The 26,994-nt window shown below is 42.8% G+C and overlaps 1 protein-coding gene across 1 annotated transcript; it reads right to left on the bottom strand.

Annotated features, from left to right (window-relative positions):
- Positions 1-1,578: 1,578 nt before the first annotated feature.
- Positions 1,579-26,462, bottom strand: LOC118511514 (secreted protein RBT4-like). Its single transcript, XM_036054697.1, has 3 exons — positions 23,908-26,462; positions 14,655-15,169; positions 1,579-13,994 (listed from the first exon to the last, which is right to left on the bottom strand). Exons 1-3 carry the CDS (start codon positions 24,192-24,194, stop codon positions 13,657-13,659), a joined length of 1,140 nt encoding a protein of 379 aa, XP_035910590.1. The 5' UTR covers positions 24,195-26,462; the 3' UTR covers positions 1,579-13,656.
- Positions 26,463-26,994: the final 532 nt, after the last annotated feature.

Raw genomic sequence — 26,994 nt, 5'->3', positions numbered from 1 at the left:
ATCTCACCGCACCAAACGTTTCAAGCTTCGCATACGCCGAAAGACGAATGGCGCCAGGAAGTGTCGTTTTATTTTTCCACCAGCAACACAGCAAGCGAGTGCCGAAGTCCGAAGGAAGGTAGTGAACGTGGCAAACATAAATCCTGTTCCGTTTTTGCTTTCCGGGGTAGCAGAGGGTTCGGTGAGTGTGGACATGCAGTAGTATTCCAGTTCCGTTTTTGCCAATCTTCGGGCACCACTTTTTGGCACCGTTCTCGGTTTCGGATTGGTTGTTGTGTGGCAGGTTGGTGCAGCCTGCGCTTACCGGCTAGGAAATGCAGACCGAACGATCCAGAACGTCACATTGTTTGCACTGAGTGGACAGCTCGGTGAAACGTATCGTGACAACCGGACGGCTATCCGGACGGTTTCCGTGAGGAGCGTATACTATGGTGGTGACTTTGCCCTTGGATGACCCGTTCGCTTCCCTGCCAGTGGTGGTCAGTTTGTCGTTGAACTTGGCATTCCTGAGTGTGTTTTTCCATCAGCCTGCGACGTTTTAAGGGATTTGATTAGGCGAAAGGGGATTGTGGCACAGGGAGGACCCCGGGGTTTAGCATTGAAAGGAGCTAGCAATCCCTGGCATTCAAGGAGTTCAAGGGATCAGCAATGGAAACAATGTTACTGTGGTTCGTGTGAGCTAAATGTTCGCTTTTTAAAAGCATTTTAATCCATGAAAACGATCCACTGCAATCCGTTGCTTGCATGTGGCACGCTGAATAGAACTCACGACGAGCGCATGGTGGCTATTCAGGTGCCGCCACGTTAGACCGTGTTTGTGTGAGGTTTTCTTTTCTTGGGTAAAGTTTATTAGCTAGAATTCTTCTGGTCCGCTGCAGAATCGCTCACATAAGTGCCTCTATTCTGCTTTTGTAAGCAATGCCAGCAATGCGAGAACGTTCTGTTCGTACTATTCTCGCCCTGTGTAGGTTCTGGAATTTAAAACAGAAGCAATTAATAATTGTCACGAAATAGAAATAAAGAAGCGTTTAAAAATAGTTCACGTGCCTGCAGGCTGTACCGCAACCGGTACAGCGCTAAAAGGTAACGGCATTCCACCCGGTGGCCCGCACCCACTTTCCGCTGTGTCGCGAGATAAGTTGGTCCAACTTGCCCTGTGGTGGATGTGGGACGGCCGTTTTCAGCACGTGCCAAAGTGCTGACGATGATGGTGTTTTAGAGGGGGGTGGCCATTTCCTTCCCACACAGCCTGTTTGCCGCAGTGGAAACATTTCAACAATGTGGGCTGAAGGATGTGTGCCACGGAACACAGCAGTCGGCGTTAGGTTCGGTCGATAATTAAGCCATCACACCGTTTACGTTAGCCCGGCAGGACCGTGTGTACTTACCACCGTGTGAGCGCTCTCTAGCCGCGGGTCTTAGTGCGTTAGTAGTCAAGGAAATGTATGCAGGGTTGGCTTACAGCGTTGATCAAGTCGCCATCGGCTATTTTAATTTTGACACTTTGTAATCGGGTATGTTTACAAGAAGTTTACAGAAGTATGATGGAAAAGAGAAAAAAAAAAACGAAAACACCTATTTAAGTAAATAATGTCATTTATTAACGTATTTTTTGACCGATTGAATGGTTCACACCCAGTGTGCTGTGCTGTTATCAGCGATGCTGTAGTTGTTTTTTTTTGCTTGTTAATTTCTCACTCGTTCGGGACACTTTTCTTATGCCGATTGTGGAGCTAATGTGGGTTTTTGTTTTGTATTTTCACTGCTTAGTTATAACACGATGTTCATGTTTGTTTAGCATTTTCATATGGTTTTTGGTTTTTTTTCCTCATTTTTTGTTTGGTAGCGTAATTTTCAGCTTGCTCTAGTCTACTAGTTTTTTTTGTTCATTTTTTACTTATATTATAATTTTCTTATGTTGCTTTAGCTTTTCGTATTAATTTGTTATATTTTTCTGTCGCTTTTCATAAGTATGTATGTTTTTGTTCTCTTTTCAGTTCCAAACGTTTTCGTATTCTCGGCTCGTTTGCTTACTTTCTGTTCTGCGATCTTTCTTTAGCTTTTTTATCTTTTTTCCTTCAGTTGCCCCATTTTCTAATGTAATTGTTATAGCTTTATTATCATAACAACAGTGCCGTTTTTTTAACTTTCATTGTATACATTGCATTTTTGTTGTGTTATATTTTATAATTATAGCAGCTGCAATAGTACCTTCGTTGCATACGTTGCATGCGTCGTATTTACAACTTTTTCCTAATTACACCCCTACCCTCATTAGCGTTTTGATTTAGTTTGTGTGTATTCAAATGCAAATATCTATCATATGGTTAGTTGAACTATATTTGCTTCTTATCGTTTATAACATCATATAAAAAAAAGAAAGTGTAACCAAAACAAAGCACATTAGTACATTACACATTTACAACTATCACAATTCTGGTTTTTCTTTTGGTAACAATACGAATCGAAATGACGACACTGTTAGCGGTAACGAGCGAGGCGAGGTCCTTCCGTGTAGGAAAAGCAAAACCCCCGTCGCGACACCATCACGTGCAAGCATAATGTACATCCTATAATCGGGCTTTAACAATTTGCCATTATAAAACATGCATAAAAACGTTGCTTAACAACTCGCTACACTACAACTAACGCGTGTGATTTTTCTGTGTGTACGTTTCAAGCCAATCTAATTGGCGCATAACAAATAGAGTTTGATTTTGCGGTGTTTGTTGTAACCTACTAATAACCGTAATTATAATAGTCATAAAAACTCTCCCAACTCACGTCCACGTGTTTGTTTGTTTGTTTTCTCACGGCAGGGAAGCTGTGACAGCTACTTACTGCGTTTACACTACCCGGTACGGAACTTGTTTCAGCTTATAACGACAACGATGAAGTTTTGGTTGTAGACGCTTTCATTGTTTTGCTGTTTGCCGTGTTTGCTACACACATTCTTGGAAAAATCTTATACGTGTAAGATTCCATCATGAACGTGCGAGTGATCGCATTTTTTACTTATTTTTGAATTTGTCTCTTTTAATTGCATGATTTTTTTAGGCATTGTAAGGCAATGTATAATGAGGGTTTTGCATGTGTTTGGTTTTGTCTTAATGTGCATTTAACTTATGGGTTTTTTTTTCATTAGTTATACCGTTTATGTTGTTTGATTGAGTTGCATTTACATCATTTTACAGCTCTTTTCGTATGAAGCAGTGTTTCGTGTTTTTTTCCTGTTTTCGATTTTTCTGCTTACCTTAGGCTTTTTTCTTATTTTTTCTTTTTCTTTTTTTATCTAATAGTATCATATTGAAGATGTTGTTGTTTTCCTATGTTTTAATTTACAACTTGCATGATTGGAATACGCTACGCTCTACGGATAGAAGCACAACAGTTTTTAAGCATTGGTTAGACATATTTAGGATCTTTAGTTTGTGTGTTTTCTTTATTTGGCAGAAAATGGAAATTGGGACTCTTGCTTCTCACTCTCACGCACACACACACACACACACACACACACACAGAAAGCTCTAAGTGGTTCGATTGTAGTGGGTTGGGTGCAGTACAATGCTCATAAGCTTTAAGAATGTCTCGGATTACTTTGCATCGTGTGTCAGACTCGTCGGTCGGCTGTCGACCATCGGAAAACTTGAGGGAAGCTTTTCTTCTCGTTTTTGGTTTATTTTGAGCAGTCCTGATTGTCCTTTCGAAACGGGGTTTTAAAAATGTTTAGAGCATCTTTTTCAAGTCGAAGCTGAAGAACTTAAAGGAGTTTTTTTTTTATTCATAAAGAACGGCCTGGCCGTATTGCTAACTTAAAGGAGTTATCAAGGTGCAAATAGAAAGAGAAAGGACTTGTATAACAAAAACGGGATATGCGTACAGCCCGAGTATAATGAATGCTTTTATAGCTAAAATATTATTCAAAGCAAAAAGCTATCGATAGTTAAATTTTATTGCAAGTAATAACGTAAAAAAACACACTTTAAATATTAAAGTCCACTTGCAACAGTTTTGCTGTAAGCTTGAAGGGTTTCCTCCTCTGTATGGAAATCTTTTTTTCCCATCCGGTTCCATCGTGACTAGCTTTTTTTCGTCGCCCAGCTCTTTTTTCCGCGAAAACCAATCCTCACCAGTAAAATTCCAATAAAAGAATCATAAATTCAGCACCCATACTCATTGATATGGAAAACTACTCGCACCAGCTCGTTCGTTCGATGGAGCCATGTGTTTGTGGCGCTCCCGTTCTTTCGCAGCATCCCCTGGTAGCGTGGCTGTGTGGTCGGAAATGGGTGCGCAATTCAAAAGTGATCCATTTTTTACAACACTTTCCATTTCTCGCTCGTGCCCCTCGAGGGTAAGGATAGTGTGTGGAGAACGATGTGATCGCTTCGCCCAGCAGCCAAAGCGCGACACGTTATCATCAGTTTCATCGATATTCTTGACTGCACGTTCTCCAGCTGTGGGAAAAAGCCGTTGCATCTCCCCATGGGAGCAGTATAAAAAATTCAACAAGTTTTTTCACCGTTTATTTCCATTTTCTTTGTCCCACTTGAGTTCGGATTTTGTGAGTGGGGGTTTTAGGCAGCTTTTTTTTCTCTCACATCCATCGACGATGACGAAATCTTTCGTGTATGGTTGAATAATTGAGGCTTTCCTTGTGATGACCAGGATCCTTACACTTTTCACACGGAAAGTTAGGACAAAAAAAAAGTGAGTAAGGAGCAAGTTTTGTTTTTACCTCAAGTTTCAACCCCACTGGGAGAAGAATACATGCCTTTGAACCCCAACCGAAGCCTCAAAACGATCGTATCATTGACAACGACAAACTGGTGATGTGGGCAAACTTATCATGTATTCGGCGTTTGTTCTTGGCTCACATCCGGTTTGGGACCATGGGTGGGAGGGAGAAACTTGGGCCTGACCCGGGTTGTTACAGGATAATGTTTTTCCTTTACGGTGGTGGTCACCACGGGGGACGGTAATTTGTAACAATTTGTGCACGACGACGACGACGACGCGTGGAACCAACTCCCAGCGGGCTGTCAACGGGTGTCGAGGTGAAAAATTGCTCCCGTATCGGTTACCGGGAAGTGAACCGTGATTTTGGGGCTATGAGGGCCATGTGTATGAATGTGTGTCTCGTACATGCTTTATTGATTTACCGTCAATCGTGCGTTATGATAGGAGATTGTTAGCGTGGAAGGATCAAATTTTTTCCCTCAAGAACTGTGTGAGGAAGAAATGGTAAAGAAATGTGTCTTTAAAAATGTTTACATGTTCATTACACATGTACCGAGATTTTTCATGTGAGTAACAAGATGTTTAAAGTTTTGAAATTATCATCCCATTTAAATAGTCCAAAAGCAGTAAGTATTAAAGCCACTTAATAAAAAATTGGCAAATTTTTACTTAACACATGTTCTCAGAAAAAGCTGCTCTACATGATGATCTTTTCTATACTCCTTGCTGAGTATTTGGTGCAATGCAGATTTTATTTCCTTTCCTTTCTATGGCACTTCATTCTCGAGAGCCATTTTAGGCTTCATTTTTGGCTTCATCTATGGCTTCCTTGCCTTGATTACACCCGTCGCGAGATAGGCAGTCCTACGACAATTTAGAAATCAAATTTTACTGTAGCAAAAATGTAAATTTTTTGTAAAAAAATTGATTTTTTAAAATAATTTACCTAATTCGTTGTATAATTTAATAGCTTGGAATAGCGACAACTTAAAGTAATTTAAATTTTATAATTTTCAAAAATTTAAATAAAGTTTTTTATAACTATATGGTTAGCTTTATGGTTTCCATCCATATATTATTCCTATGTGAAATTTGCAACAATTGCCAGCTCTTTAATAATAAAAAATTAATAAAATGTTAAGCAAGTTCATGAAGTTTATGCTCCAAATGATGGATTCGTTTTGCAGCAGCTAATATTCGTTACAATGAACAGTAAAGCACGGGCATAATTTTCCGTTCCAGGAAATACACAGCTGAACATGAAAATTTCCAACAATTTCCAACCCAATTCTTCTTCACTTTCACCGCGCCACAACGCACAACGCGTAATCGCCACCACGGTGCGTAATAACCCAAGTGAGTGATTAATGAAATTACCAAATCAATTTCCCGTTTTTCGCACCCTTGCACCGGGACCACCAGCTGGACTGGAAATTTGTCCAGCCTCAACCGCAAAAGCAAACTGTTATTGTTGTGTGCGCAATTTCCAATCCTCCCGCTTCACTTCACTTGGTTCGAATGTTCCCATCGCCCCGCAGAATCGCTATAAAAACCGAAAAGTTATGCTTAACACACAAATCGTCCTCGGTTTGGTTGGAGCTTCCGCGGGTGGGCAGGATGGGATGAGTAAACCCCCACGGCTCGGCAGCATCGAAAGCATCGCCATGTTTTACCACGAATAACCTTCAAAGTCGATCTGTATGGTTCAAGCCGAGCCGAACACGGAACGGCTAACTTTCTTCGTTCGGTTTCCCGTACCGAATTGAGATGGGGCGGGGAGGGTGGCGGGTGAATCCTTGGCAGTATTTAATTTAATTTTCTTTGGATGATTGTTTCGGGTACGTTTCGAGAGCACAATCGTCTGCAGAATCCACCAACACACATACACACTTACACGCAAGCAACGCAAAATGGAAAGCGTGCTCGGATGTGATTACGCGTAACGTGTGCTGCTGAAAGGCGGTCGGTTGATGAAAGTGGAAATGGAAATTATTATTATTGTTCGAAGGCTGCTTCCAACAGCTGGCCGGGCTGTTGTTTTTCCTGCAACCATACGAACCAGCTCAAATGGGTCTGGGAACGCTGTATGTCCCAACAGGTCACCACCAATTGGAGGGAAATAATTTCCCCCAATCTCTGTGGTGAAGGTCGATGGAGACGCCCAGTACCGCGTAAGTGCGTCGGAAAAGTTAGCCGTCCTTGGCCGACCACCGGGCGAATCGTGTGTTGATCGTTTACCCATTTTCATAAATATAATGAACATTTTTACTGTACACTGTTTGTGTGTTTGAGATAAGATGATATGAACAAAGCAAAACCATACACACCCGCACATACATTGCCGTTGGAGTTTGCATTGGTTCGACAAACAAAACCATAACTTACAGCCGTTGCAAAACAAGTGTGCACTTGCAGGCGAGGGAAAACAAACATTCCGCGGTAGCGGTTATTGTATTAAGAGTGTGGGGAAAAAAACAATATTTTAGCATGATTGCGGCGTTGTACTTTACGCACAGCTGAACCGACACACACCGGTGCTGTGTTACTAGTGTATGAACGTGATCAATTGCTCTGTTTTCGTGTTGTTCGTACAATAACAACAAACATGGGTCTGGGGTACAGTGAATGACACAGAAAGATATGTTAAATTCGCTATAAATAATAAGGTTAAGCCAAATTTCAGCAACTCTGGTTAAGGTAGATCTTCTGGTTTTTATTGCTGACTACGAGACTGTCGTTAGGATCACACCTTCAATATAAATACATATTTTGAAAGGTTATTTTAAGTGCTTCATGTCAGTGAAAAAAATGGTTGCTTGTATGAAGGATTTAAAATAATAAAAATCTTAGTAAGAAATGAAGCCTTATCTTAACCCTGAAAATTACATGACAGCAAGCCAAAGACGTTTAATAAAATGATTTGTATTTTTAAATTATTTTTGAAAGGTATAATATTATCTGAATTGAAGAACCAGGGGCGGTCCAGGGGTAGAGACAACAGCGGCGCAGGATCGGGGTTCAAATCCCATCTGGACCTTCTCCCCGTAAGCAGGGCTGACTACCTTGCAGGCCGAGACCGTTCAAGGTTGTAGTGCCAAGGAAGAAGAAGAAGAAGTTGAAAAATTAAATCTACTAACAGAAGTATAAAATAAAATCAATGAAATATTAAAACGTGTATGAAAGATGAAAAATGAAGCAATAGTTTATTAGAAAAAATAAATTAGAGGAAATGAAACAAATTTGAACATGACTGTATCGAACAAAAAACAAACAGTTTAAAATTTCAATTTCAATTTCCTCATTATCCTTCCATACACTCCTGTAATTCGTTTATTCGATTCTACTTATTGATTAAAGCATAATTGCACACCCTGCATCCAAAGGGGGTAGAAACGAACATAGAAAAAAACCCTTGATTGGTTATTGTAAATTATACAAACCTAATTATTTATCTGACACGTTGTCATTGTGTCACCCACCCTTGTGTCCTGTGGTTCCCGATGGCAATTTCGCCCCCCCCCACCCCCTTTTGACAGCTACGGCAACATAAACGAGTCGTGCTGGGAGGGGAAATTCCAATATCCACACCTCCATCCTACCGTCATACACACACACACACACACACACACACACACACACACACACACAATTGCAACAGCATAGAAAAGCAATTAATCGGCATTTTCCATTTTCTCGCTTGAATTGTTCTGGGAAAACCTCGGTCGATCGGGTGAATTGGGTTGCGTTTTCAATCCAGCGAAACCCGGAGAGCAACAGTGACGTGTAGTAGCAGTCACTGGGAAAACACACACACACACACAATAGACGAATGAATGAAGGGGGACAAAAAAAAATTAACGGATTCCCGTCGCACACGATAAAATGCACAACTAAGCCCGGGAACGATGGGTGAGTGACGGTGGTAGCCTTCATTTGCCCGCCGGGACCTTGCTTGCAATTGTCGTCGAACCGAAAACCCATTGTCACTTGCGTGTTCGTCTGCAACGTGTTCGTGAGCTTTATGCATGTGTGAGCATGCAGCAGCACAGAATGAAGGGTGATCTCCCGTTGGAGGTAGCGTTAAAGTTTATTGTGCGCCTTTTATGCTTCGGGAATCGTTGAGCTCGCATTTGCTGCACGTGCAGCTGGATTGAAATAAAATGCAAAGGTACACCTTATAACCCCCCCCCCCCCCCCCCTCCAATCGTTTGAGCTCAATGATCCAGTGTGCGCTAAACCGACGGACGGATGATAAAGTGCAGTCATATCGTTCGGTACGGTGCTGGCTCCCAGCAGCTGGCAAGGAACGGCGCTTGTTTAGCGAAAGGCTTTTACCACCTCGGGCTCACGCCAGCCTAGAAACCGCACCGACTGCACATTCCTTCTGCACTCGGAGCAACGAAGCGAAACAAAAAAAGCGCCACGAGGCTGATGCAAAATCAATTTCCTTCTCGCATCCCTATCCATCACCAGGGTCAGCGTGCACGCGTTTGCAGCACCTGCATTGGTGTGGAAAATCGAACACACCATCAGCACAGGCACGAGCTTTTGAAATCGTACTGGAGTTTTCCCGAGAATCTAGGTCTAAGCTCGGAATCGGATTTGTCCGCATTTCCGCATTCGGTGAAAACCGAACCGTATGTACCGGTTGAGCGGGACTGGAACTTCTTCGGGGTGGGTTTTATTTCAAACGTGAGCAAAATAAATTTAAATGTACCCATTCTTAGTTGCGGCCAGTTGATAAGCATCGATAGGGGTGGATGGGGCTCGGTGTGTCTGTTTCTTTTTGCAATTTGTTCGGAGTTGAGTTTCAATCTCGGGCTGAGTGAATTTTAATGAAGCTATGGCGCCCTATTGGTTGGCTATAGGAAATTGGAAACGCTGGGTGTCGTCGATTGGATTTTGAATATATTATAATTAGTGTTAAATAAAGTTTAAATCCCATCGGTGTTTGCCCTTGAATTATAAAATTTTTGATGTTAGATTTGATTTGAATTAAGATTAACGTGTAAGAACTTATACTTAAAGGAGGGAAAGGTTTAGATTGCATACCTCTAGGCGCGATATAGGTAATGTTTGTCGCTCTTCATGAGAAAGTATTCTAATGGGTTCTCCCTTGAAAAATATTTGTACTATTGCAATGTGGCGTGTAAAGATTAGTTAGCTTGTACAATAGAGAAAAACAAAATCAAAAGTACATTTAAAAAAAGCTCTGCCATTTCTGGCTTTCTGTGACTTGATTTTACCCGCAGTAAATTAGTCAGCCTTACGTACGGGGAGGCGGTCTGGATGGGATTTGAACCCCGGTTCTGCCGAGTCGGCAGACCGGCGCTGCTTCCGGGTCGGCCACAGGACAGTGAAATAAAAGTTACAACCAGTTGATCATCAATTAATTAAGACGTATGGTAGACAAATTGAAGTAAAGAATATTCAAATGCTCAAGCTATACCATTTCTAATATAATATGGATGAACTTTTAAGTAAATTCATAATAAATCGTATTTTTGTATTTAATTATGTCAGGTTGACCTTGTTCCAAATTAATATAATAGTAGCTAACAAGGAACACACTGAGACACATTAAGATGACAAATTAAGAAAACCATGTTTAATGAGGAAAGCTATGACTGAGCATGGGTACAGAATTGTTAGAAAAAAATATTGATAAGAGTAATAGAAACTACCATAGAATCTACAGAAATAATAAATATTTTTAGAAATAAATAATAAATTTAGAAGAAAATGTAGGTAAAGTTTAATATAACATTAAATTAAGTAAGTGTAGTAGTAGATACCTTCAGGCTCAAATAGGTAAATAGGTTTAGCAACAACAAAAAATGTTGGAGGGATGATATTGACAAAAGTTAGGGTAAAAATTCTTACTCCTATGTAATATCTGACTAGAAAACTAAATTTTGACATTTTTTGAGAGTTGACAAAACCATTGGTACAAGGGGATTTCCAGCATCTCCAAGCCCTTGTTCAATTCTAATTCCACTGATCCGTTTTCCTTCCATTTTGCACGTTAATTTCATTTCAATAAGTTGCACACTCTGTGGCTGTGATTTAATTTATTAGCGCATAACTCCGTTATCAGCTTTTCCCGCTATCGTGCTGCCCGCGCACAAATATCATCAATCACCGCGCTGACAGAACACAGCCACAGCAAACAAATAGCACGCGCCGTGTAATACATTTTGCAGTCTCATTATGCTGCAAAGTTGCGTTAATTATTATAAACTTGGCCACGTGTTTGCCAGTGAAGTAAACCAGGCACAAGTAAACCAGGGAAGGATGTTAAGAAGTGTTCGAAAGTGATTCACACCGGTGACGACAGTGTGTGATTTTGTGCGTGTGTCGTTCAGTTCATTTATCAGTGGCAAAAGTGACGAAAGATAAAGCACGTCACCACGATGAACCGCTACGCAAGGTATTGCTTCGTCAGTGGAAAGATTGTCAGCTGGTAGGAAAAGGACCAATTATCACGCCATGTCGCGAATGTGGTTTCACTCGTGTTTGTTGCATCACCTGGCAAGCACATGTGGTTCGCCTGTTTTTCCCAAGGAACGCAAGCACTGCGCGCTTGCCAAGACATTCCGAACACCGGGGTGTGGTGGACGAATTTTTCCACCACTTGAGTTTGTCCTCAGAGCAACGCCGCGTGAAAAGCGCGAATTGTTCATGCGAAAGGCGTAGTGGGAAAATATTAATTACCTTCGAAAAGTTCCCGAATTGTTGCTGGGGTCGGTGGACTCCTGCCGGCGGTCCGGTGCCGGTTACGAAAAAAGGGTCTTTTGTGAGGAAAATGCGACCGTACCGTGTTGACCCGAACCTGATTGCTGCACGATGCTGAACTGTGCGTCCTGGTACACGTTTCGTTTGCTGCCGGTGCTTTTTAATGAATTTATGTTAATTATAAGAATAATTAATGACACCTTGATTTCGAGTGAGAGAGAGAGCAAAACCCTGTCTGGAAAGCTTTTTTCCGCTGTCGTTCCTCGTGACTCCGGGCACAAACAGGCGCCGGATATCGTACTGGAGGTGGAATTGATTAAGAAAATAGAAAAACAAACAGCAGAAGTAGATGCTCATAAACAAAAGGGCGACAGTCGACAGCGAGACGATGACGTACACAGATTGGCCCTTACTTCCAATTTTTCACCGACCTGCTCACAAACAGTATGAGTTCTTCCCGTTCTGTAGCGACCTTAATGAGAGCGACCCATCATCATCTTATCACGGTGTAACGATCACGATCACGGGGGGCCTGTCGGTAATAAATCTTAGCATTACGATCATTATGTTCGTTGATTTTGGGCGCTTTTCGCACTCGACGAGATTGCTATAAATATCGCCCGCGATGCAATGTGAATTTTCCGCCCAGGGATTTTTGTGATTAATTCTAACAACCTTAAAGTAACCACTACCACTCTACGCACACGCCCTGTTCACTCTTTTTCGCTTGCTCTATCTCACTCTTTCCTACAAATATATTAACAATCTGATCTGAAGCACACTTCTTCACACACACACGTATTCACGTATAGCTGCCGGCCGGCTTATCCATTTTCCCTTAGCTAAGCCCCCTTAGGCTTTACACTCTTTCGGAAGGAGGGAGAACTTGGGGCGGTAACGGGGGGGTTGTTTTGTCTGAGGAGGGGAGGAGAGGAGGTTTTTCGATTCGATTTTCAAAACGGTGTCCAATTGCTTTCTCGTAATATCTAATGCACACACACAGTTTAAAAAAGCCCACAGTTTATGGTAAGCGTTTAGCAGGCAAACTCTAAGAACTTCAAAAGGCGACCACGGCCATCGCGGTGGTCCATTTTCTCTTCCATTTTGTTAGTTTTATGGTAAGATTTTTGTCGCTTTTCTGTTATCTCGCATAAGCTAGACATTGACGCGCATTCATTCTTCTCAGCAGCTGGTGCTGCCTCGGAATCTCGGCAGGTGATGATCGTTCGCCCTGTGGAGCTTTCGCTCGGAAGCACCTGGCCACCGACTTTTGGAAGCATCCTGCTCTAGGTAATGGAACTAGTGCTTTCTTCTTCTTCTTTTCGCTTTTCACCGTTGTTCTACCCACGCCGGGAATGCTCTATTTGAATGTTTTCATGCTACGCTAGCTAGCTAGTGGCATGCTGCGCCATCGTGTTATCGTTTCTTGGAAAATAAATCTCCACAAAATTTGTAATTCCTTCCCGGGAACTCCCCTGGCGGTTAATGACCGATGACAGAGTGGTTTAAAAACTGGGGGGATCATGGATTTGTCGTACACATCCATCAGCTCGATGTAACGGCCCCTAATGGCAAGAGCTTTTCGAGCGTTCAAGTTTGAATTATAGCCATGTTAGCTCGATGACGCTTCTTGTCTGCTTCTTGTGTTCGGCTTTGGAGCTTAGAAACGGCGTTATTGGAAGATAGCTCTTGTACTTCAAATTCGTTGGAAGTAGCTGGCTTTTTAGAAAATTTCTCTACAAAAAATTGATTGTACCTTGTTCGCCGGGAAAGGTGTTGTTCATTCGTTCACTTCATGCCAACAGTTGCCTGGAAGTTGATACGCACGTACCAATCACGGAAGACTCGGCTGTTGTATGTGGAAGTGGATTGCTGAAGAAAAAAGCCGGCAGATCACAGCGATCAGAAAATGCACATTTAAAATGTTTGGAGGAAAATTGCTGCGCTGTAGTTGAAAGCGAGGTCACTGCTGCCTGTCACAGTTTGCTGCAAGAAGAGCTTCGGTAGCGCATCGTGTTTCTAGAGCCGGCGCTGGCACGCGGTACGGGACCGGCGGACGGTGGTACGCTATCCACCGGCACCGCCGCCCCGCCACACCGTGACCGACTTCATCCACTCGGCTAGCGCTTTGCTCAGGAAGTGCGTTATCTGTTACATAATGGAACACCGTTTCTTATTTACTCAGTGGGAAGCGCTCAGATTCTCCAGATCCTTGGAGGACGGTGGTCGGGAGAGGTGGTGCGCCGGCTGCTGCCCACCACCCTCCTGATCGTTCGTTACGATCGGTGGCAGTACGTTCTGCCGGAACTCACCCATCACGTTGCCGGCCGGATAGTAGTACGCGACCACGAACAGTTTGCCCGTTTTGGAGATGGATTTGCTGACGCCGAAGTAGCGGCTCGCGCGCCACACCATCTGCGAGAAGTGGCCGGTGTTGACGTTGGTGTGGAGTAGGTGCGGCTCCTTGAAGTAGTCGTACCGGCGGCTGGTGCTGTACCAGTACGTGGCTACCTCTTGTCCTGCGGGGGGAGAAAGTAAGAGCAGCAGTATGTAGGGTGTGGCTGGAACTGTTCAAACAATCTTCTAACAAAGCTTTACAAGCGCCCTCTTTTTCTTGGCATATTAGCCTCGGGAGATCTTGGCCTGTCATATTTGATACATGAGAATTAACCTTCTCGTCTTGAGATGTTTGATTTATCGTGGAAAATCTGTGGAAGTGATCCTGAGCTTATCAAACTTTTTTGAGCGCGATCAAGTGATCACAGCAAAACAAAAGTTTATTATCGATCGATGATGACCTTCTATAGTATCCTTGATTTCCGAGGATTGATAATTTCCTTGCACCGTCGTAGGATCTATGAATCTTGCTGAAGATTTCCAAATTAGTCTCAACTGACTATGATAAGCTACTGGAATTAAAGTTACACCAATGTTTGTAGATACAGTCAGAGCAGGAACTCCACAAGATATTTATAGGATCTCTGGGCTCTGGTCTCTGGACTAACTGGAATCTTTTGAAGCTTCTGGAGAGACATGGAATTATTAATTGGTATCTCAGGGAATATTGACTTTGATCAGCTCCTGATTTATTCCAATGGATGGAGTCCTCTATGCTATATTTAGCTCCACTTAACATTCTTTGTGCGTCCTCCTGAGCAACATCCCTCTTCACTACTCACCAGAAAGATCCGTCAGCAAACTATTCGCCGGACAGCAGAAAATGTTCTGCCCGTAGTTCGTCCCGATCTGATAGTACAGCTCGTTCGTACTGGCCAGATGATTCGCCCACTGTTTCGCGTACTCACACAGCTCCGATGAAACGCTCAGTGCCGGTGCACCGTGCCTCATCCGATACTCATTGTGCCAGCAGAGACACTCGAAGATAAATTCCTTATCCATAACGATCTTCACCTTGGGCGAATCTTCACCACCACCACCACCACTACCGCTGCCACTAGCTACCGGTTCCGATCCGTTCGCCTTTCCACCCGATCGTTCCTTGCGCTGTTCGGTTGGGGTGGATTTGGGCAGCAGGGGACGATTGTCCAGCGCATCCTGCGTTTGTCCCGTGTCGTTGATGCTGATGTCGTCCAAGTTTCCACCGGCACTGGTTCCCGCCTGTTTGCGTACGTTTTTGTTCAGATCGCAAGCTGCCACACGCTTCCGGAGGTTCGCCATCACGATCGCTTCCTCCCTGGTGGGATTGAGTAAAGAAGCGAGAAGAGTGTAAGAGGAAAATTAAAATACTGCAATTTGGAAAAGTTTTCAACAGCTTGGTAAGTATTCCTCACAGGCTCATCAGATGTGTGTGGATCGTTATTCTACATGTGACAGCTGACAAAACAGGAGGACATTCTCTTTAATGTTATCCATCTTCATCATCATCATCACAATTCATTTCACACATCTGCTGGCTCGACTACCCATCGTCTTGATGCTCAGTAACCTTCATCTTGAATCGGTGCAAGTAGTCCAAGGGCCTAGGCACCATAAAGTCTGGATAAAGCTACTAACGACAACTGTCCTCCTTTCGTGCCAGCATCCAGCGGCTGCTACTGCCCTGTGCAGCTGTTCCCCTTTTAAAGATCGCAAAGATTGAGGCTAAAGTTTCGCTGCTCCACAATCGTTCTCTATGTTTCCCTGTTTTTCTGTGTGAAATATATAGGACATCAGCAAGGATGGCTGGGTGAGATTTATGGCACAGATTAAATCATCGGAGGCTGAAAGTGAATAAAATATGAGACTAGAGCTATGGTTTGGCAAAACCATTGCTCGCTTGCACGGAGCTTTGGCAAGCGGTGACCTAACTTCATCGGAACGGTTGCATCTTCTAGCTATAGCAGCTCTTACGGGCCAACCCGGCCAGGAAGATGAATATCGTATGAAATTATACCCACGTTGACAGGTGACGATAGAGCCAGTGTTTACGGTGCACAGCCGGTTGGGCTGCAAAAATGAGCCACGTTCGTACGGGAAACAAATTGATTTTTCTCAATCTATTAAATCACTCGTTGTCCTTTGCGAGTTAAAAGCTTTCCTGGTGTGGTGTGGTAATTGGAACTGCTCATTAATTTCTCACTTTTCGTGAAGAGATTGGGAGCGTCATGAAACAATCGCTTGCGTGACACTGGGCCAACCTTTGTCTAGGCGTGGTACTACTACTTGTAATAGGGACAAACCACCATTGTGCTCTTATCTGCTTTGATTTATGGGCTTATGTTCAGCTTCACGCATCTCAACCATCGGTCCGTGCACCGTCCGGTGTGGATAACATTATCCGCAATCTTTTACGGAATCCCCGTATCGAAAGCGCATACATTATGGGGTTCGGTGCGGCTTCACTTTGTCCTCCACCCGGACCAGCTCGCATGCATCACGAGTAGCGTCGTGAAGTTATCATTAACATAAATTACTTTTAGATTAGGCAGCTCACAGCTCTTCATGGTAACTGCTTCTTCTTTTTTTGGAGGGGTTTGAGCTCGAAGCAAGGCGAAACGTGTGCCACGACTAATCACCATTTCTCGAACGAAACTCGAAACGCCAAAGTTCTAATTCATACCGTTTTGTTGGAGTTTGTTTGGTGCTTGTGCTGGTGGTTTTGGGAGTGAAAAACATGAAAGGAAAGTTTTGCCGTCGTCAACCGGGCGAGAGCTACATGCGAGCGGGTCATTTATTTTGGAACAATAATCCAGACGGACATTAGCGTTTGAATAAGAGCGTTGCATTGTACCTAGAAATGAGGTTCCTATTATGAAGGTCTTGCCATCCATTTCGTCTTCAATTCTGAGTGTTTTGATTTCCAACTACTCTTGCTAAGTCTGCGTAGAAAATGGTTTTTCTAAGCTCGCTCACTCCATTAAATGATGACTCTAGCAAGCTGTAAGTAACAAGTGCCTCTCACAACTCGGCAAGTATCATCGCAGGACGGGATGGGCCTAATGCCATCATCAATTTACCACTGCGTCGTCCCACAGTTCCGATGTTATCAGCAGGTTCACCAAACGGCGTTCAACACTCCATTAGGTTTACGGGAGGTTTGCCACTGTTATGGTTAACTTTCCGCCCGATTTTACATTTTCCCTCGGTGGTTCGATCGGCTGGTGGTCGGGCGCCCCCAGGAAACGTAGTTTATCAAGCTCAATTACCCTTCGGTTACTCCGCTGCCCGACGACGACGACGACGACGACGAAGAAGGACTTGACGGCTGTTTTTTTGCGAGATGGAGTAGCATCTGTGTCGTGCGTCACACAAAAATCGTCCGCAACCGGTAGGTCGGGTGGCCTGTTTTTTTCGTTACGTCTCACCATACACCGGGAAAGCTCATGATTAATTCCGTTCAAGATATTGTCGAAATGACGCAAATGGATGATTGTGTGCTCTCAGTATTGAAATGGTTTTAATCTGCGTACCGAAAAGAATTAGTTGGTGCGGGCAGGCCTTATTTTTAGAATCGAGGACGTGTGGTAACTTTCCTACTCTGTCTGGTATGTTAATAAGGTAACTCAGGTTTAACGTTTAGCTATTTCGATTTTTAGCTAATATTCTATATTAACTTAAGTATTATTTGAAGAAAAGATCCATTTCCCTTTAATTATTTGTCTGTCAAGTAAGAAAAAGTTCTTCAAAATTGCTCATCAGATCAACATTGAGCTACGCCTAAAGTTATGCAATTCGCTTCACTTGATCTACTGATGGGTTTTAATCAATCTTTAAATTAAGATGAAGTGGAAAGATCTAAAAATAATAAAAAATCCTCTAAATAAACTCCCAAATGCTTAACAAGCAAAACACTTTGAAAAAAAGGCAAAACTTTTGCTATCCGAAAAATATTTCCGTCTCTTCCTCATATCGTTTGGGTGATTAAATTGACCGCTTCGGGCCGCATACTTACTACCAATGGCTAACACTAACCTTGACATTTTGAAAAGGATAATAAAAAGAATGCCTCCCAAAAACAAAAAAGAACCCTCCCTCCCCAATTCATTAAGCTAAAACTTTTCCTTCCAGAAGCAAAGCGTTGCATACTTTTACTGTTGCAACCAACGGGTCAAACGAGTGAACGCAGAGGAAACGCGGATAGGATGATGGAAAGCGGCAGTGAACACATAAAGGCAAGTACAGTTTTGCGCTCTTTTGGAGGTTTTGTTTTTTTTGTTGCGTTGCTTTCATTCAAATAATCTATCGGTTTTTTCTCTTTTCGAGCGCGTACTCAACTTTCATCAGGTTCAGTGCCAAATATCTTTCGAAAAAACGGGATGCGCAAAAGTTTGCAATACTCTTTTCTCCCCACCATCCTTTTTTTCGGGTTTCCTATGCGCCAAAGTGGGGTTTAGCTGGAATGTGCCAAACTTTTTAAACGGTGTTGATTTTAGCAGCATTGCCCTAAAAGTTTTATGCATACAGTAGTCACCCGGAGAGGTTGTCGGTGTTACGTGTGGAGTTTCGGTTAAATAGCTGCCTGAGGCCTGATGCGAGATGCGGTGTTTTGATAGCAAAGGTTTAGGTAACGTAGCACGAATTCGTATTAATATAACTTTGAAGCGAGATAGATTGTGGTAAACATATTTCTACTGTGAGTAGTTATTCTACTTTAGTAACAAAAGCATACCTACACTAACCCAGAGGTTTAAACACCACCCTCTCTCTAAAACATGCTTTCAATTTCCACCTGTTGCAGGGACTAGTTCCTTCCGACGCGAGCTATTATTCATTTTACTACCGTCATAAATGTGTGATAAAATGGGAACGGAGCAAAACATCGCTTGCAGTTCCGACCGTAGATACAACTGCTTTTTATTGTGAATTTACAATGGTTTAGTTTTAATTATCAAAAGTAGTTGTAGGTTGTGCGATGTTGGCAATTTTCTAAAGACATTCACACTATGGGCTATTAAGGAGAGCTTATCGGAATAAAGGGTCACAGTCTCATGTATGAACCAGTGACTTATATACTCTCACAATGCCATGACAAAGTGTTTTATATGGTCAGGATGTCATTCTGACAGTTTTACAGCATATTTTTAATGTTGTTCGTGCACGCTACGTGATATAGCGTTATTGTTTTTATTACGTATGAACCATAAAGGAGTTTATCTTTAACACCACAGCTAGTGTTAAGTAATTATAAATAACATTATAAAGCAATAGAACACACGATTACGACAATGGTTTAGTGAATGAATAAAATTTAAAAGAAGAGCCCTCCCATTTCTGGCTTGCCTTGACTTGATTTTTCCCGTAGCTAGATAGTCAGTCCTGCGTATGGGAAATCGGTTCGAATGGGATTTGATCCAGTGTCTACCAATGCGAAGACCGGAGTCGCTTTGGAGTCCACATACAACCAGACTACATTTAAATATTGCTTCGCCAAAATGTTATATTATTAAGAATGCTACACAAATTTAAGTATCTATAAGCAACACACACACACACTAGTAGAATAAGAGTAAGGGAAACAGAACCAATAATTAAAATGTATGAAGACAACCAAGAGAAGAAAATTCAAATGGTATGAAATAATATTTTAATTCTAAAATTTTTCATACAAAAGGGCAGTATTAAAATCGGGTTGGCATGATAGTTTTAAACAAAACTTTTAGTTGAAAAATTGTTCTTTAAATTTATTTGGTTTCAAATCTCAGTTTCTTTATGAATATTTCGCTTTTTGTCTTCAAGCTCTTTAAACAATTGTTATTCTATAAATTTAACTTGATTTTCTATTGAATTTATATCTATTTTATTACTTTTCTTAAATTTTGAAATAAAGTCTTTTTGTTTTTATGTTTATTAATAATCTAAGGCCTTGTAGGTTTATGTACACCGCCTTACAAGAGGTCAGTTTTTTTCCTACGATAGAACTGTCTAGATAAGTTTTGGTTCCTGGTGCCAGTGTTATTATTGTACGGAAAAAATATGTTAGACTTCAATGGAAAGATTCAGGTTAAGTTAAGATAAATTTACTGCACGCAGCGACATTAAAGCGTTTTCAATTATAGCTGTTGGTTCCATGCATTGAAACCATGCATCAAAGCATGGATCGAGTGTGATACGGACAGGAATAACCCCTTAAAACATTGCTGAATATTCCGATTGGCGTTACCACCTATTCTCGGAAGCCTTTAAGTCTTGCTCAAACACATCATTAAGCTACTAATAAAGCCAATAGAATAAATAATCGAAATCAAACCCCCAAGAGCGTGCGTACCGTAACCGTCACACGCACACACTCCGTTGCGCATATCAACAAATCATTAACGAGTTTTCAATGAATATTAAACATGCCTTAAAGTAACACCTTTAAGGTGGCTGCTTAACGACAAGCAAAAAAAAAAAAACAACAATTCCAACGTTGCATCGTTCTGCTGTGTCAGCGCGAATCTCGATATCGATGCAAATATGAAATTGGATTTCGTTTCAACCATGTCGAAGTAAACCGTCGTCGTCGTCGGTTCCCTTCACCCTACTCTCCCTCTCTCACTTCTCCGAGTCCTGGTCCGGGTTGGTGAGAATTTACACTTTTCCTAGAGCCGTGCTTGTTGCCATGGTATCCACCGGCAACCGGTAACAAAGCTCGGCTTATCTACGAGATCCCCAGCAAAACACCAGCGCACACAATCGCATTGAATATTTATCACCCAATCAGCACAAAAAGAAAGGAAGGATAGCAAAGGAATTTCCACCCGGTGGCTTGAAGCTGGCGTGTTCACCAAGCCCTATCCCCGTACCGGGTGGGTAGTGACATTTTATCAGAGATTGATATGTTACACCATTCCACGGCGGGAATGGTTCGTTCGCTTTTCCCTTTTGACGCTGTTTCTCTACGGTATTTGTTGCTGGCAGGATTCTTAATGTCATTTTTCCCACCCCGAAAGTATTTGCCTCGGTGCGAATTTTCTTTAGGAATTAGGTCAAGAAAGCGAGCAGGCAGTTAAAATTGTGCTCAGTATTTTCCCAAGCCTGCAGTACAGAACACGTTTCGTTGCTTTTTCGTAATAAAAAAGCTGCATTTTCCATGCCGAGGAACAAAAAAACGGGAGCGGGAATTAATGGGAAAAGATATGCTTGAGAAAAATGCAGTTTCAAAAAAGAAAAGCTGCAGACGGTTGGAAAAGTTCCTACAATTTATGTCCTGCCGTTTCGTGAGCGACTGTGGTAAAGCGAGCATCTCTCCCGAATTCCCGGTGGAAGTTTTCCCACAGACGCTCGTTACGGACAGGTATGGTCGGAGTTTTCCACCTGCATCACGTACAATGATGGGCGGTTATGGTTAGCAGATGCAACAATGCTAGAACCGGAACTGGTAGCGATGGAAATCGTGCTTTAAAAATAAAGGGGAAAACCCCCGAAATGGCTCCTTTTTCAGCCGGGATGTATGCTATCACACGATTGCATATCTTACAGGGGCAAAAGCGCGAGTGTGCAAAGGCTGCTACTAGGATGACTCGGTTATTTCTGCTACTGCTGCTTTCGATCGATGTAGCTTGCCAGTGGGAGGAAAGGTGCTAATAGATGGACCGAAGAGGAAGAAAAACCCGGGGAAAATTTACCGCTGCAAGTGGAAACTGTCACTGAAAGTACCATCGAAAGGATCGTACAGGCGAAAGGATGGAGAAATAAAGGTTTACTGTGTGGTGATGGTGGCCCATCCGCAAAAAAAGCCAACCACGGGTAACATTATTTACAACTCCTTGTCTCTTCGCTTGCTTAAAGTCAACAGAAACCCACTATACCATGCATACGTGTAGAAAGGGGACTGGTACACGGCACCTCTTTTACGAGGTGTCTTAATTTTGACTACAACTCTTGCGTGGAGCACTAACAGCATTGTCGTTGTCGTCGTTGGTGCGGGGAAATGGTAAGCTAACATACACTATGAGCTTTTTTTGTGTGTGTGTCCCTCTTTCTTCTATAACAAGATGAGTTGCTCATACCACTGTTGCGTCTTCTGAGCGACGCTTTTACGTAACACTGGCCAGTTTTCCGTTCTGTCCCGTGTCAAGATGATGTTGGGGTGTTTTTGATGAAAGCTTAAGTCACCCTTTTTTTGCTCTCTTATTAATTGTTTGCTCGGCAAGCTGTTGCAGTTGTCACGGTTGGCAATTGGAGGAATTGTGGGCCCGCTTTGCTTGCTCGTTTGTTTGTTTCTGTGCTGTGCGTTTATCAAGAAGCGTGAGCCACTGTAGCCAAGATTTTATGAGCGTTGAGGTGGGATGATTTTAAACGAGTTGATGATATAAAGATACGACGAACTGGGGTGAGCAGTTTGATATTTAACAGGACGTTTAGTGGGGTTAAGGACCTATTCAATTGCTTTGGTTGTTACAGGTCTATCATCTGTGCAATGTGTAGTTCAAATGGTGATTTAAAGAAAGAAAAATTACTTTTGATGAATTATAGAAAACTCTTGGTTACCTTTCGAAGAAATAAAAATGTTTATGAGAATCATCTTTTGATCATTTTTCGTGTGTTATGTGAAAAGAATGTTATGGAAGAGTATTGGCTGAATCAAGACTCATCATTATTAATTATTATTATTATTATTCCTATTCCGAGCATGCTCCAGGTAAAAATAAGTAAGCATGCTTTAGATGAAGAAAATCGGAAAGAAATCTTTTTAGCTTTCTATCAGCTTTTATTATTCCTGATTAAAGTTAAGTATTACTTTAAGAAGGTTGCAGCAAATTTCGTGCTATATATTTTCGAAAGATAGTTTCCTATGGGTTAGGAGTCTGTTTTACGAAACTTAAGGTTATCTCATCTTGTTTTTTCTAAGAATCCTGCTTTCTAAGAGCTACCATTTTTTCATTATCTAGGTCACGATTATCCCGCATTGTTTGAAATAGTAGGTTACACCAGTGCGGATGTAATTATCATCGGTTGAGAGATACTTGCTTCACTGAACCATGAAAAGGGATCTTAGCCCGATGCTATACGGGCGTATTGTTGCGTCTTTCTTGAGGAAGTTTCTGCGTTGAGAGTGAAGCTCTAACCGGGTTTTGTCATTTGTGGTAGACTTGGTCGGTTTAGACAACAGAGTCTTTGTTAGTACTTGCTGCGTCAGAAGGAGTTATTTCAAATCTAAGATCGTTTTCCGCTTTGGCTCTACAACCTCGAGAGGCTTTGCTCTGCCATTTGTGGGTTCTTTGGGTTAATTTTACTCATAGCCTTGTATGTACATGAGGGAGAGGTACAGATGGGAACTGTAAGCCGGTACAGACATATGAAGACCAGTACCACATATATACAGTACTTATATTGGCTCTACCCACACCCAAATCATAAAGGTTTATGAAAATCGGCTTCCAATTGATAGGTTTTTTGCACTAGAGACCACCAGACCCAGAAATCCATTTTAGAGCATCAAATTTTCTAATTCGTTTATCCCTTAAAAGGCCTTTGTTGTATGTAAAAGAACGCCATTTTTAAATGATAATTTATTTATGAACTGCATTATCTACAATGGTTATCCTTATTGCTTATGATCTTGTTTAACATATTGTAACATGTTTCAAGAGAGCTATCAAAGCGGAAATTACTCTTTACATTATTGCATGATAACACCTTGCTACCTTCTTTACTTTTTCCGAAATTTTCCCACAAGGAACATTCAAATTTCCTTCCTTAATTCGTGTTTCCTTTTGCGCTTCTGTCCGTGTGTTTATTGTCCATGGGGAAGCATTGAAATGCGTACAATTACATCCTCTCAGATGCAAAATTTCCCCTACGATACGCACCGTTTCGCATCGAACCATAATCTCGGGGGACACATCGACAGCAAAATGCTAATCGTGTTCGAGACCGTCCGTGCCTGTGTGAGCGCATTTCCTCGTTTGAACTTTATCAAATCCCGATTACCCATTTACAAAGCAATTACTGTTTCATTTAATTGTTCCCGTTTCCCATCCACCCGCACTCGCCCAAATTCCAACTCACCTTCGCCGGCTCGGTGCCGGCCGTACCGTACTGCCGGGCAGCGTTTCGATCGGCGTAATGCTAAACTCGGGATTACTGAACTGAATCTTTTTCGATGGCATTTTCACACTGTTGTTGTTACTGCCACTGCCACCACAACCACCGACACTCATAATGCTTGCCAGCCCATTTCCATTCGGGTCGGTGGTTGCACTCGGTGGGCCGCTGCCACTGCCACCATTATTATTAACTTTGTTGATCGATATCAGCTCCATATCGTTGCTGGAGAACTTCTTCTGTAAGGCCATGATGAGTTTGCGTGCAATTTTGGTGTCTGTTACGGAGATACGCTGGGTTTGCGGATCCGGCAGAGTCACCAGCTGGCTCGAAATCACTTGATACCGTATGCACACACACACACACGCACGGGTCGACACAACAAGCAAGTGAACCTCAGTATAAATACAAACTTTTCCTTCCGCAAAAAAACACACACAATTACACACTCGCACAGCACAACCAGTGTAATAAAATGCGACACCGTATTTATTTCTCAAATATCATTCGTACTTCGGGGCGGGAGCTTGGGATCAGGTTCGGGGCACGTTAAATCACGGCCGATGGAGGCGCACGGTAGTTGACGACGCTGTTTGTCGCAATGTTGTCGTTGTTGTCATAAAGCGGTCGAGTGTAATGTTTATTTTTATCACTCACTTTTCTTAGGGGATCGGACACTAATGATCCCTGTGTGTGTGTGTGTGTGTGTCGTCGCTTTTGCTGCTCTGTTTTCCGATGGTGTTGCTTTTAGTGTGTCAAGTTCGTGGCTTTGATTCCGATTTCAATTGCTTTGTTTTTCGGTGTGATTTCCTTGTGTTTTTCCCGCGTTTTCTTTTTTTCCTTACTGATCGTGACGCACGTATCGGCTCGAAAACAAACACACGGTTTTACTCGTATTTATTCCTCTCACCATGTCACTAGCGTTTATCACTTTTCCCTCTTCTTGTTTTCAATTTTCTATTTCTCCCCGATTCTGGTAGCCGACCATTAGATTCAATATTGTTATCACAGTGAAAACGGGAAACAACAACGGCACAGACTCCCCGAATCTAGCGAGATATTGTTGCCTTTTGCTCGTTCGGTATGCTCACCGTTTTCTACGCAACAAATGGCGGTGCCGGAGGACCTTTTATCTGTTTTTGCACGACAGCAACCCTCTTCGGAGAAGAAGCAGCGATTTGCGATACGATTGAATCAGGACAGTGGTAACAAGTGGTCCATAAACATGCCGCAACCCTGGGTTGACTTAATCCGCTATACCGATCTGGACTTTTGTTCGGAGATTTTGCTACCCTTTCCTAGACGTTGCTGTAGATGCTGGGCACGAAATTTAGACCGAGTGCTCACGTAACAGCGCGAATCTGTTCTGTACTTGCTTCACTACTTCGCACTCAGCTTCCGACGGACGCGTAAACAACACTAAAACAACACACAACACTGACGGGTGGCGACAACCCGACCGGGACCTTGCGGTGCCCTCAACACGCGCAACGCTGTTGGTGGACTTCGAGACCTCACTCTCATTACATCTTTGTTGCTATCCTCCACCCTCACTCTAGTTCACTCAAGATCTCTGTGTCTCGGAGATGAAGTACGGACGTACGACGCCGGGCATGTTCTTTGCGTTGTGTGGCCCACTTTTCGGAAACTCTTCCTCACCACCAAGATCGAGGCGACTTTCTTTTTGCACCGTGTATCGATTAAGAATTCGGCTGTGCGTCGTGTGGGAAGCACAGTTGTTACCTGGCCACTCGGTTCGATCGATTGGTTTGCCAAATTGCCAACTTGCCGAGCAAGGTAGCGCAGAACGCGCTGATGGAAGATGCTTCACCACTGGCTTCACAGCTCTTGGCTGTGAGTCTTCGCGCTTTACTTCACACACTGTGGTATCTTTCCCCGAACAAAAAAAAAAACCCTTCTTGACTGCTAGGCTCGGATCTGGTTTTGTTTTCTGATGTATGTTTATGTGTGTATGTGTGTGTTAGTTTGTGTGCGTGGCTTGTTGTCTGTGTCCGATGTCGATCCTGCCACGGTGAACTCCCGAGCACAACTCACCGAATTGCTTGCAGCGAATCCCTGTACTACCCATATATCCTTGCCGAGGGATCTCTCAGGGAAAGGGAACTCACCTATCGTATCTCACTGGCGTTCGGCAAAACGAGATACTGTCCCGAGCTGTGCGCATGTACAAACAAAACTTTTTCGTCCATGCTTCATGGGCAAGCAAGCTCTCACCACCATTCTCACGCACGGATGCTTTCTTCGGTTCAGGACACCAACAAAAAAAAAAAAAAACGTCAGTGTGACGTGATGGCTGGTGATGGGTGATGGCTTGAATGGTCCACGGACTACGGGCTTCTTTTACGTCCAAAAATTTACGAATGGACCACGCTCACCTCGTGGAGTGGGAAAGAGGTAAGGGAAGAAGACCTCGGGGAGAAGAAAGGCTTTCGGGGGAGGGGTTGTGTTGTGTAAGTTGAATTTTCATTCACTTTCTTTTGCGGCCCGCTACTAAGCAGCACAAGGGAAATCCCGTACTACTCCCCGGTTCTACGGTTCGGAGACGGAGCAGAAGTTGCTTCACGTCGGTTGGAGTTTAAGGAAAGCAAAAGGAAAAAAAAAGAGGGAAAAAAGACAGACAGCCGGAAACTGAAGTCAAATCAGAAAGGTTGAAGTGCATGACAGTGGTTTCGCTGTATCGTACCCTCCTTTTTCGGGGTCGGGGAAGTTGCGGTGCTTATCTTTTCTTCAAACATTTTAAGCGTCTTCTTTTTGAAGCCTCCCTTCAGGTCGTTTGTTTCGGAAAAAGCCTTTTTACCGTTTTTCCGTGTGCCGATGTGTGGCTTTATCGTGTCACGTCATCAGCAGTGTACTGTTTTTCTGGGAGTTTTCCATTCTTTACCCAATTTCTGCTTCTGTTTCGCTCATGCAATGATGGAACAGAACTGTGTGTCACTTGTAACATGCGATGCAAACGATGCAACGGCGGGTTTAAGTTATGGGGCACACCTTGGCACGACCTGTTTCACCGCTCGAGTACATTGTCTTTGG

Source organism: Anopheles stephensi, chromosome 3 (assembly GCF_013141755.1).
Source record: "Anopheles stephensi strain Indian chromosome 3, UCI_ANSTEP_V1.0, whole genome shotgun sequence".
NCBI lineage: Eukaryota > Metazoa > Arthropoda > Insecta > Diptera > Culicidae > Anopheles > Anopheles stephensi.
Note: the sequence above shows the minus strand (reverse complement) of the source record. Positions and strands in the feature narration are given on the sequence as shown.